The following is a 13,076-nucleotide window of genomic DNA, read 5'->3' as shown; positions in this document are numbered from 1 at the left end:
CTCGAGCATCTTCACAACTTTGAAGCACACTTTCTCGAAATTTTCATTTCGGTACTTGCACCCCTCTGATCCCAAGCGCCTCAATTTAAAAAAAATCAATTTTTAAGATACTTTTTTTCTCGTTAAGTATTTCACGAAAATGATTAAAATTTCTGATTAATATAGTAAATTTTCCTTCTTTGACAATGCATATTCAACTGTTTGGAAGAATATTTTTGTTTGTAGACTCATATTTTTGTTTATTAAGCTACAAAACGTACAAAACCCAATGATGTTTTGAAGAAATTTTTAATGTCCGATCCAGGGGGGTGACAGCCCTATCCTTTGTCATTGATTTTGACAACCATCAAAATTACGGGCCCACGATTTTGTGGGCCCATAACAAACCTGACATTTTGCTGTCAAGGGACCGGACTAGATGTCAAATCCTAGAGAATTATGAATGATTGCACACTAACACAACAATCATTCTGGTTCCTCATTGATTGAAATTTTGACTTTTTCAACTCTGTACTGCTTTGAGAGGAAAACACCATAAACGTTTCTCCCGATGGATAGAAAAAAAAAGATTCTTGTTCGCAAGAAGAACCAGATTGTCACCCCCCTGGTCCGATCAGTAAAATTGGGAAACTGTACAGTTGGCACCCCTAGTTTGTACTAAAATTTGACATTTAGTGGTACGAATCTTTTACCGTATTTTTTTTCACCTGGAGGCAACCTAGGTTCGCTCTAACTGCTGTCATCGTGCTCATTTATTGCTTGAGAGGCAACCTAGGTTCGCTCGAAAAAGGGACGGAGTCGCCCTGAGAAAAAAGTCAGTTTTGCGAGAAGTTCACCAATACTCTCAACGTTGTTGTCAAAACATTAAACAGCTGTTTTTGGCTGAAAACAAAACAGTTGAAATAATGAACGGGCAAATGATTATTGCCGCGATTTTGAACCTCTCAGCCAAGCAAAATCGTACTATCTGCAGTCCAGTGCAATCCGGACACGAAAAACGGCAATCCGGATGTGAAGAACCGAATGAAGATATCCAGAAGGGAGAACAAAATGACAGCTGCATGTAAACATTGCGCTCGTTCTCACGCACACCTACGTATGGAATAACTCGAAACCCGAAACTTGCTTTTTTATTCTGACGGTTCCAGAGCCAAATCCGGAATCAAAAAAAAATACGCCATTTAAAATTCCGAATCTGCCAATTTCCGTGAAAGAGTCAAGTAACCCACGTAGTTTTAAGGAAGCACTGAATAGTGTACTCTAGAGATATTTGTATTAAGATTAGATCTAGGTTTAATTTCATCTCCATTCGAACATCAACTAGTGAAATCCTTATGTTACATATCCTTAACCTGAACTATAGTTTATAACTGACAGGCTCACGTACTCCTAAACAATAAACATTAAACATTAAACTACTATGACGTGCTTAGAATACTTATTTCTTTTATAAAAGGTTTAAAGGGCTTTTAAGGTTTCTAAACAATGATAAATTAAAAAAATATGTACGTCAAACCAAAGAATTTTTAAGCTTTTAAGAATCATACACTCGGATGTGCTGGCTGTGAAAGACTTGAATTATATGTTCGAAATTTAATTTTTCCTAAAAACTATTAATCTTCATCTGTAATTTTTTTATTTTCATATTTCCTTATCTGTATTCTTTTTCTTAAAAAGTGAACGTTAAATGAAAGCACACAATTATTGTAATCAAACAAAACGAATTTGGCTTCTTAAAACCTATAGGTATAAGCCGATTCTAATTAAGAATTTACAAAAAAAAAGAAACAAATTTATTTTTATTTTACCATTTGATTGCTTGAACAGGAAAATAGGAAAGAATATTTGATAAGAAATGTACATATACGAAAATAATTTTATGTAAATATCGAAACTAATTTTGTTAATTTTAGGCACATTAAATAAAATATCATTCAAATTTGATTATAATTGATTTATTCAATGCTGACCATTTAAGAATTTTTAGAATAAGTGAAACGCGCAGCAATAAGACAAAGTATTTCAAGAAAAAAATTGACTTTATATTTTCTAAATTTTCTTTTGGAATGACAAAACTCAATTTTGGAAAAAAGTTAATATATTTTTCAGAAACTTTTATGATACATTATTTTTTGCCTTTTTTCTTCTCCCGGAACCGATCCAGCACGCTGTTCGATTCCAACGGTATGAAGTCAGGCGATTCCTGTTGCTCCTCCTGACGCTTGAGCGATTCCTTTGCCTCCTGGATACTTTTGATCGCCTCCTTTCGCATCGTGTCCTTGACGATTTGTTTGTTCTTGATGCGTTTAGCCTTGGACATCCGATTTTTGGTGCGTGGTTCAAAGTTGATTTTCGGTGGTTTCATGGTCAGCAGTTTGACCTTTGCTTCCATGCGTGTTTTCATCGTTGGGACATCCACTTCGCCGATCTGGGCCGGATTGAGGGTGATGAACTCGTATGGTATTTTCTCCAACAGCTGGTGGACTTCTTCTTCGCGACGTTGCGACAGGGTTTGGAATGGATTAGCTTCCAGGGTGTCGAAGTTGGGCTCACCGGAACCAGGAACGATCATTGAGGTGAAACCGGAGGCTGTCGCTATTCCTAGGATGTCCTCATAAGGACAGAATCGGAAGTTGGAAATCGTTGAAGGGGCTCTTTGCCTTAGGTATGGTTTAACGTTCTTCTGAATGAGGGACGGTTTTTTGTAAACTTCACAAATATTGCCCATGGAGATCGCCATGAGACCTTTTTGAGATAGATCTATTCCAGAGGCAGCGGTTTGTAGATTGTATGTAGCAGTAGGTCCCTCTAATCGTCGTATGTCCCAGATTTTGATGGTACGATCAAGACCGGCCGTTGCTAAATTGGTACCAGTTGGATCGACTGCGATAGCAGTGAGTGGCATCGAATGGCAAAGCATCTTGGCCAAGGGTTCTCGAAGTGTGGGAGACCACATTGAGACTACTCCTTTAGCATTCCCAATACAGGTCGTTGCATTCCAAGGATTTTGACACATCATACTGATTTTACCCATCCGTGCATTGTAGTTCGCAACCTTTTGACCAATGGAAACGTCCATCCACGTCAAGAAACCATCTTCATTGGCAGTGTTCAGCAGGAAATGGTACGGAAGATATTCCATCCTGCTAACTCTGTTCATAGCCTTGATGCAGTGTAGTTCTGTACCTTTGCCATCGTACACGTGCACCCAATTTTTCTGTGCTACAGCAAACATAGTCTGATTCATAAGCCAGGTCACATCGTGCACCGATTCCATTACATTCATTTCACAGAGCAAAGATTTCTTAACCCAATTGAAAGCAGCCACATGACCCTTCTTTCCGCCTAAAAGCAAGTTTGCTCCGTTTCGAGTATATCTCATTCTATAAGGACCGAAATCTAACTGTAAGTTAAAATGTTTTGCGGCCGTTGTAATGTCCACATTGTCGACAATTTCTGCTTGACTAACTTCCATAGTTTCCTCATCATCATCGACTTCCAAATAACCCTCCTCCTCGTTCAGCAAAACCTCGGCCCTAGCGGCCTGTTCAGCAGCAAACTCAATATTGATCTCATTACGTTTCTGTCGAATTTTTTGAAACTCCGATTTAACACCGGATAAGCTGAGACCCTTTCCCCTGGAATGTCTCTGGAGTGCATCGGGATCAACGGGAACTTCTAGAAGTTTCTTCCTGTTTTTACTTTTCTTGATGCCCCAGTAATCATGATGGGTTTTCTTATCGTTGACCCGGATTACTTTCATGTCCAATCCATCGATGTCCGTTTTGCAGTCCTTGATTTCTTTTTTGATTTTTGCCACATCTTCTTCCCGTCCAAATTTGTTTCGTTCCTTTTTAATTTTTGTTTTTCCATCCTCGCCGGCGCCGTCATCGAAATAGCGTTTCGTTTCTTTACCCTGAAGAATGGGATGTTTATTTTTATGAAATTATAACACAACTAGGCTTATAGTTACCATTTTTAGGATTTTCGAAGATCTATGTGACTGATTTCAATAAGAATTAAGAAAATAATAGAAACTGTCCAAAACACTGTTCGACCATGCTGTTTTGTTTACATTTTTAAAGGGTTTTTTTGGGTTTTTTTTTAATTTGACGTTTCTGTAAATTCGAGCAGATTTATACACTGGAATAAAAAACGATCTGGTTTATGTTCTAAAAAATTGAAAACCATTTTAGTACAAGTTTTAATTTTAATTTTAATATTTGAATAGAAATTTAATTTCGATGACTTTATTAAGAAATGAAAAGAATTTTATTGAGAAAAATAATGGGCTTTATAATTTGATTACTACAAACATCTATATACCTTATTTAAGTGAATATGCTGCCTAAACTGTTTGTTTTTGAAATCATTACTGCCAATAAAAGCTTTCTCTATATATTTTTATGTTAAGCATAATTTAAATAATTGAGTTATTAATATTTTGAGGAATACAATTTTTATTGAATTTCCTCATTTTACAAACATCAACGTTCAATTTTTTTGGGTGTTTCTTGAAACTGCTCGAATTTTATAATCTGCGTGGGTGTCGAATTCACGCTCGGCCCTGTTGAACCATTAATGTTTGAAAAATAACCATAATGGCAGTTTTGTGGGTTAAGTCATTTTATGAGTTTTCACTGAAAACTCATAAAATGAGATTTCAAGGAGAACTTGCATTATGGTTATTTTTCAAACATGCTCTCGCATGCGAAAATGGTTGAAAAATAACCGTTTTTAGAACAAAGGGAGCCAGGTTCAATATTTAAGGAATAAAACGAATGTTTTCTCATTAAATTTAAATCATATCGCGAAATCTTCTTTTAGAAATGTTATCAAATTTATATGTTTTATTAAGCATGGGAAACATGAAACGTAATATACACAATTGATTCTGATAATACATGTTGAGACGCAATAACAATTAAATTTCGTTCGAAATGGTTTCCTTTGCATCGTGGTTCGATCTGAAATTCCCATTTAGGAGGGATGTTGGCGAAAATGTAAATCGATGTTTTTACTCCAAGTTCAAAATAATCATAGCTCGCTTCGCCCTCGTACTTCCGTTGAAAATTTTCCGGAACAGCTCTTCCCATACTTACATAGCCAGTTCATGGAACAGATCCAGAACTCCAGGACTAATAGAAGCTGGCGTTGCTTTGTTTATATCGAGACGGATTATCTATCTGGAATTTAGAACGGTATTCAATACGACACCAAGAATCATAAACTGACGAATTACCTAACCAACACCTGGAACCTCACCTCTTAGAAAATGATCATGACAAGATTGATAATGGACATGGATCCGCCAGTCTATTTTTGTTGGTGGCCCTCTCTACGGTGATCAGTATGCCGACCGGAACCCTGTAGCCAGATCCCTTCTCAATTTGACTTCTGCTGAGCTGTAGGTGATGAAAAGTTCCAGACGTTTTTCGATGAGCCTTGCTGAGCAGCATTTTTCTACAGCTGAGACGGACCTTTTTTTTATTGTTCTCGGATATTATTATTTCCAGTTGCCCCCGTTGCCACACCCGATCTGAAAGGGAATTTTTGATCGTCATGTTCAGAATGGATTTCAGGTTATGTTGTCGGCATTCAATTTTCCTTACCTGTGTTCATATTTGTTCCACCGGATCTGCGATGGCCTCTCGGATCTTCTCCTCAATCACTCGATTCTTCAGTTCGAAATCAGCGGGTTGAGAAGGAAGAAATCAAGCCCGAATACTTCGTGCGCTGCAAAAGGTGCAAACACTTCCGAAACGTTTAAAAAAACTACAGCAGAGAAACTTTTTCCTGATTGAATTTAACCGTTTTCTGCGATTTCGATTGGAACTTCAGAAATGGTTAAAATTCAACAATTGAGTATGGTTGAAAAATAACAAATTCAGAAGTTCTTCAAGAAAAAAATGTTTAGAAAAAAATGAGCGTGAATGTAAACAAACAATATTTACCGCTAGCCGCAAGCCACAAGTTATCAAAAATTGGTCTTTTTCATTGGTTTTTCTACATTTCTCGAGTGATTAATTGACCTCGAAGCCCTTGATCAATCTTCAACATGCAGCGCAACCTTACACAGTCGAAGGAAGCACTCCTGAAGTCATACAACACTCGGCTAAAGGAAGATGTCCGGAGTATGCTGGAAAATTTCGAAGGTGAGGTTTTTTTTTTTCTTTTCACAGTTTGTTATCAACTATTTAATTTTTTAATTCGGTTGCATTTATTAAAGAATGCCTCATTCAAAGCGTTTCAAGTGCGCTGGTTGAAGCTTTACATTTACCTTAATTTATTCTCCAGAAATCGTTCGTCTTGCCAAAGGGGAAAACGAAACACAACTATCCAAAATGACACAATGCGAACAGGACACCTATGAAATGCAAGTCCGCGCTTCCAATATAGGTAATTAAAACAAGCTTTGTTTTAACTCGTTTAAAGAAAAAAAAATGTCATAAACGTATTTTTACTCAGTCCGCGCAGGAGAATCGCTGATGAAGCTTGTTTCGGACATCAAACAGTACCTGATACTGAACGATTTCCACTCGGTGAACGATGCCATCTGTACAAGCTCGCAGCTGTATCGGAGCACTCAGATGGATCGGGACAACAAGCTGATGGCCGTGCGGGACGATATGGCGGCGGATCTGTACGATCTGGAGGAGGAGTACTACACTAGTATCTATAAGTAAAGTGTGGTGAAGTGTGCAGGAAGCTAAGGTTCGTATGCGTGATTTATCATATGTGTTTGCGAAAGTTGTCGCGATTGGGAGACTGAAATGATTCAATATTATTATTTATCCATAAACTTTGATTTGTTCCTTTGTAGAAATTGAAAGAACAATCATTTATTTTTTGTTTTGATTAAGTATAGGAATAAGACGTTTTACCCTGATTATCACCGGAACTACTTACAGCAGTACTATTTTCCTGAAACTTTGTTTAAAAAAACGTGTTTTCAGGAAGTTTCACAGGATATTTTATCCAAAAACTGTTTTGAACACTGATTTACACGCGGGTATTTTTTTTTCATTAAACTTATGCATACTTATACGCTTTTTAAAAAACCACTTGAAAGTTCGCCACAAAATTTTGCACATGTAGGCATTACATTGCTAGGCAGTATGCATCGCTGAAAATTTCGTCAAGTCCACGGATTCAAATTTATTTACAAAAAAAATTATACACTTTTTTCGAACACAATTTTTGAATTCAATTCGACTCGTTTTTTAAAATTATGGTTAAAACATTCCAGGTGGAAGGGAAGTAAGAAGGGTGTAGTGTACCTAAAACATTGAAATGTGTTCACTTATTCTTCATCTTTAATTTGCTATTATGCGCAAATAGCCTGATTTAAACCGGCCAAACCTTGATTATCACAATTCAATGTTTTCGGGTCGTAATTATTTACGACTCATGAAAATTAACAGGTTAATCAGAACACAATCACCAGTTGTCATGGCACAAATAGAATATCTCTGTTAACCTGCTACCAACTGATTATTCTTTCTTGTATGATGTGTACCGAATGAGTCTGGATTTTTTCAGATCTGTTTTCAGATTGACACTATGGTGAGCACCTTCGAAGCTATGAAGGATTGAATTGGTAACTTAAGGGCCAACACGAAATTATTGCGACACCGAAAATGTCATGCCAATTTTCTTATAATCTTTCGAATCAAACAAAAATTTTAGGGTAGTTTTATTCATATTTTTTTTTTTTTTGTAATTTCTTTATTTGAAACGGCTCATACCTTTAGGCTTTAAGGAGCTAAACTCGTTTTGTTTGATAACAATTGTGTGCTTATATCTAGTTCACTTTTTGAAGAAAAGATAGAAGATAGATAGGGAAATGCGAAAATAAAAAGAGTTATAGACGAAGATCAATAGCTTTTAGGAAAAGATATATTTCGAACATGTAGTCCAAGTCTATCACAGCCAGCACATCTCTCACTGGAACATAGGGTGGTTTTCCTCGGGCCCAGTTTTATTCATATATTTACTACAAAAATATATAGAAAAGCTTCATTAGTTCCCAGTACTGCTCCGGATGCAGCTCCAAACCGTTTAGCGGGTTCATGTCCTTTGGAACAAAATGGACAGAATTGGCCTCATACCACTTCAGGACACTTTTAGAATATTGGCATGATGCCAAATCTGGCCAAAATAGCGGAGCTTCGTCGTGCTGCTGCAAGAACGGAAAAAGGCGCTTCTCGAGGCACTCAGATTTGTAGATCTCGCCGTTTACTGTGCTCTTCGTCACGAAAGGCTCACTTCTCAGTCCGCAAGAGCAGATGGCCTGCCAAACGAGGTATTTGGAGGCGAACTTTGACATTTTCTTCTTCTTAAATTTGTCGTCCACATCGAACTTGCTCTTGCCGGTGAAAAACTCCAACCCCGGAATTTGCTTAAAATCGACTTCAATATACATTTCGTCGTCCATCACACAGAAACCATATTTTGTCAGCATCTTCTCGTAGAGCTTCCGTGCCCGAGTTTTAGCCGTCGATTGTTGCCGCTCAGCACAGTTTGGGAAGTTCTTTACCTTGTATTTATGTAGTCCAGCTCTCTTCTTTGCATTCTGGACGTATCTCTGTGACATGCCGGTCTTTTTAGCCAAATCACGGCTTGAGACGTTGGGATTTGCTCCAATCATCCGCTTCACCTTTCCCTCCGTCTTTATGTTCTCCGGTCCCGGTTTTCTTCCAGCTCCTTTGCCGTGGTTCAATGTCAACCGCTTTTGGAACCGCTACAATACTCTGGAGACGATTGAATGGTGGATGTTCAACATTTTTCCCAACTGCTGGTGCGACTGGTTCTCTCGACTCGCGTTGGTTCACCTTTATTTTCGTTGAATCGAAAAACACGACTTCGAGTTTGACAGCATGAAAACAATACACATCAATGAGAAAGTGTGCAAAATTTGGCTGATTTTTATCCAATGGTAAAAAAGTTATGCCCTGTCAAATGTGTCGCAATAATTTCGTGTTCGCCCTTTACATTTGGCATATGAGTCATGAGACATTAGAAACGAGACATGAAAATGGAACCATAGACCTGATAAATGTCACCTAAGACCTAAGGCTTGAGACCTTGATGCTTAACACCTTGATACTTGATACCTTGAGACATGAGACATGAGACTTAAGACTTGAGGCATAAGGAAAGAAACATGAGAAGTGAGACCTAAAACATGCGACCTTGATATATGAGACCTGAGATATGTGACATGAGATACGAGGTATGAGATAAGAGACATAAGACATGAGAAATGATACCTTGGAACCTGAGACATGAGATCTAACACTCAAGACATGTGCTCAGATACATTACAAGTAAGACTTAACACATTGCGGAGCAAATACGAAAAATCTCGTTTTGTCGCTTGTCGAGAATGTGCTACTCTTAGAAGCATAACTCATGTTATAAATTTTATGATTAAACTTCATTCTACAAAACTGAGCACTTACACGCAGCGAAAAGTAGTACCATTGAACTAAAAAAAATACATCTTTGATTCAAAAACCTTGTGTACATTGAAACAAAATCCAATTTCCTTGATTCAAGTAAGTTTTATATTGAACCGAATTTTTTTCCCATAAAACCAATGTTCCGAATTTTTAAATCAAAATATTTAATTTGAATTCAAAGAATTTTTTATTAACTCAGAATCAAAGTAAAAATTCATTGATTTAGATGAATTTTCTTTTGAACCAAAGTATTTTTTCGTCAAACTGTCGAAACACGGGTCGGCGAGAAGCTTTTCCGACAACCAGTCAGACCTATTTCTTTTCTCCGGAATCTTCCTGCCGCGCAACCACCAGCCAGCACCGAAATCACAAGACGTACCCAGCGTAGGAAATTTTCGACAGCTTTGAGAGGACAAACGACTGTGAACTCTTAGGTAGGTTTTTCAAAATTAATTTAATTTCAAATAAACCGTCTAAGTAACAAAATTTTTCAGGGCAATCATTCATCAAACTAATTGGAAGAGGTAACTGTATACCGAATGTTCCGGTCCTCCAACTATGCGGTTGCAATAGCTTCGGGCCGATCCTAGAAGACTCAACATCTGGCGCCGAAACCCTTCATCAGTTGTTCGGATGGAATTGTCCGCCAACTAACATCGTCCAGTAAGTACTTTTCATGCAATGTATGCAAATGATTTTAAATTTTTTTAATTGCCTTATTTAGCTTAATGTCGTTTTTTTAAAGCTTCATAATAAACCGTATTATGTGTTCTCTTCTTTATTTACAGATGAACCAAGAAATCAAGAACTTCCTGTGGAAAATCGATAATCTAAATGATGTACTTTAAGAGAAATAAAATGTTTTTATTATAATTGATTTCTTTTTATTTCTAATAGGATAAAAACTATTATGTAGTACTAGAATTTTTAGAAACCAAAAATAGATTTGAAAAACAAATACTTTTAAATTGAAACCCAAATACCGTAAGAATAAAGACAAATTTCATAAAACTGAACGAAAAGGTTTTTGAATCAAAAGCATTTAATTATTTGGAACAAAGAAAAAGTTTTGATTCAAAGGAAAGCATTTCTTCGAAACAAAAGAAAATGCATTTGAGTCAAAGGAATTTTTATTTGTCCCAAAATCAAAGGAAAAAATCCTTTGTTTTTGCGGCACTTTCCTTTGAAACTAATTTCTATTTTTCTGCGTGTACTTTATATTGAAAAACGAGCATAATAAATACCAAAAAATCATCATTTCCAACAGGGAACAACTTCGGAATTTCAAAACGAAAAATTTCTGGCAACCCTGATCAATAATAATCAATAATAATAATGTTCTTATAACATAGAACCTGAGATAAGAGATTTTTTTTCTGAAACATGGGAGATGAAAAACGGGAATTGAGACCTCAGATCTGATCCTTGAGGAGTGCGATGTGAGTCATGAGACATGAGGAGTGAGACTTGACAAATGAAACGTGAGAAGTGAGACGTAAAAGTGAGAAGTGAGACCTGCGAAGTCAAAAGAGAGAAGTCACGTCTCACATCTCACTTTTACACTTCATTTAATTGCGAAAACCGTGTGAAAACACTGTGCTGATTGCGAAAAAGTGTGTAAAAAACCGTTTAAGAGCTTTTTTGGGATTTTAAACCAATTGGTTTATTCATCGCCATTGGTGGTGTCGTGTCACGTTTTTTTTTTCTGTAGGTACTATTTGTTTTTTTTTTTTGGTTTTTTTTTGCTTAATTTTTTGTTTTGAACGAAAAGAGGAGTTTTTTTATATTTTATGAAGGAGTTTTGATTTGTGGAGGGAGGATATAATTTTCTTTTCTTCTTCAGGGTAGTTGGATAATGTTTGTCGGAGGTTTGGTGAGAGGGAACAGGATATCTTAAGGTTATGGTATTGGAGACAGGAGGTAAGGATATGCTTCCTCTGGTTTTTAATGGTTCAAGTGAGTTATTTTGGAGCCGGCTTTCCAGCAGAGTGTGATGTTTTTACTGGAAGCTAGATTAAATATAAATTGAATCTAGGGGTGTTTTATGTTGCCAGCCACCAATGCAGAGAGAACAATGGCTGAGTCTGAAAAGATGTCTGTGGTGGTAGACTTCTGAACGGCATCAAACATGACGTAGGCTTCTGAACTAAAGAGACAGAATACGGAGGATATGGATTTAGTTGACGGCATTTTTACGGATATTGTTTAGATGACAAAGGATGTTCATCGATCCATACGCCCATACGCCCATACGTCATCGATCCATACGACCAGTAGGCGGGTGGAACGGGCCAGTGGGGTGGTTTCGCTCGACATCGTAAGGGGTTGCAGTTTTTTTTTATTTTCTTCCTATGAGGGGCGAGGTGAAGAAAGGTAGACTTTTTGAGGGAGAATTGGAAGCCCATTTTAGGGGCCCACTTGGCGAATCGGTCCACCGCATGTTGAAGTCTTCTCCGGGCCATAATGGGGAAAGGGGAGATAGATAATAAGAGGATGTCGTCGGAGTATATTGAGGTTTTTATGTTGTCGGGTATTGTTTCGAATAGGGTGTTAATGACAATTAGAAACAAGACTAGTGCTATGAACGAGCCTTGGGGAACGCCGCCCGGAGCAGGTCGGATATGAGAGCGCACACCGTTTATAAGGACATGGATGTATATTTGGGACAGGAAATTTTTTTATGTATAGGTTCGTTCGGCCGCCAATGTTCCAGTTGACGTTTTGGTTGAGAATGGCTGTGCGATCGACTCGATCGAAGGCCTTCGATAAGTCGAGTGAAAGGGCCTCGACGTGGTGTTTTTGATTTAAGGTAGTGGTCAGAATAAATCCGAGATCATCAAAGTAGTCGTCTACTGATCTGCCGGCGCGGAAGGCAAACTGTCGTGAGTCGAGGAGCTTTTGTTTATCCAGGGTAGTATTGAGGCGTCGATTGACTATCCTTCCCATAATTTTGCCGGAGCAATCGAGGAGGGTAATCGGTCGGTAGCTATCTACTAAGTGAGGGTTTGCGTATCGGGATTACCAGGCCTATATTCCATCTTTCGGAAGTTCTCCATTTGACCAGTTTTGGTTTAGTATTAATCGCAGCGCACTAAATTGGACTGCGCACTCATGACTGCGATATTTGTGCGAACTCGTGCATTCGTGCGACCTGTCAAATCAGTGTAATATCTGTCGGAGTTCTACACGCTAACCACTTTTCAGTCAACCTTTGTACGGATAACTGCGACTGCAAAACATTGCACGAAATCCAATTTTCAATGAAAGAGATAATATTTAAAAAAATGTTTTTTTGGCCAGAAAGAAGAAGTTCCTAAGCAGGGGGTAACCTAAATCGTCAGGGTCTGCGGAAAGTCCTTTGACTTTGGAGAGTGCAAACTCCAGTTCTTCATAGGTGAGTGGGCTGTTGTAATGAAGGTTATTGTAGTTTGATGTTGGGGGAAATTCGGTAGATTGGGAATGGGAAGAGAAAGAGATGGAGGAGAAATGATTACAGAAAGAGTTGGCTAGGGTTAAAGGGTCATTGTTGTATTGGTTGTGTAGTAGAAGATGATATGGATCTTTTCGAGAGTTGCCATTCAGGGTTTTAATTTTGGACCAAAGGACGCTAGC

At 37.8% G+C, this 13,076-nt stretch overlaps 2 protein-coding genes and 1 long non-coding RNA gene across 3 annotated transcripts; 1 reads left to right on the top strand and 2 right to left on the bottom strand.

Moving 5' to 3' along the window:
* Window positions 1–2,080: 2,080 nt before the first annotated feature.
* LOC129754904 (WD repeat-containing protein 46-like) lies at window positions 2,081–4,082 on the bottom strand. Its single transcript, XM_055751167.1, has 2 exons — window positions 3,974–4,082; window positions 2,081–3,916 (listed from the first exon to the last, which is right to left on the bottom strand). Exons 1-2 carry the CDS (start codon window positions 3,974–3,976, stop codon window positions 2,126–2,128), a joined length of 1,794 nt encoding a protein of 597 aa, XP_055607142.1. The 5' UTR covers window positions 3,977–4,082; the 3' UTR covers window positions 2,081–2,125.
* A 771-nt stretch (window positions 4,083–4,853) lies between these two features.
* LOC129756642 (uncharacterized) lies at window positions 4,854–6,269 on the bottom strand. Its single transcript, XR_008739505.1, has 4 exons — window positions 5,955–6,269; window positions 5,613–5,736; window positions 5,243–5,539; window positions 4,854–5,186 (listed from the first exon to the last, which is right to left on the bottom strand). It is a non-coding gene; the product is annotated as an uncharacterized LOC129756642 (long non-coding RNA).
* On the top strand, window positions 5,931–6,802 carry LOC129756641 (mediator of RNA polymerase II transcription subunit 22). The gene is made up of 3 exons (XM_055753562.1): window positions 5,931–6,155; window positions 6,298–6,399; window positions 6,469–6,802. Exons 1-3 carry the CDS (start codon window positions 6,059–6,061, stop codon window positions 6,684–6,686), a joined length of 417 nt encoding a protein of 138 aa, XP_055609537.1. The 5' UTR covers window positions 5,931–6,058; the 3' UTR covers window positions 6,687–6,802.
* The last annotated feature ends 6,274 nt before the right edge of the window (window positions 6,803–13,076 follow it).

The sequence above is a fragment of the Uranotaenia lowii genome, chromosome 3, assembly GCF_029784155.1.
Source record: "Uranotaenia lowii strain MFRU-FL chromosome 3, ASM2978415v1, whole genome shotgun sequence".
In the NCBI taxonomy this organism is placed as follows: Eukaryota; Metazoa; Arthropoda; class Insecta; order Diptera; family Culicidae; genus Uranotaenia; species Uranotaenia lowii.
Note: the sequence above shows the minus strand (reverse complement) of the source record. Positions and strands in the feature narration are given on the sequence as shown.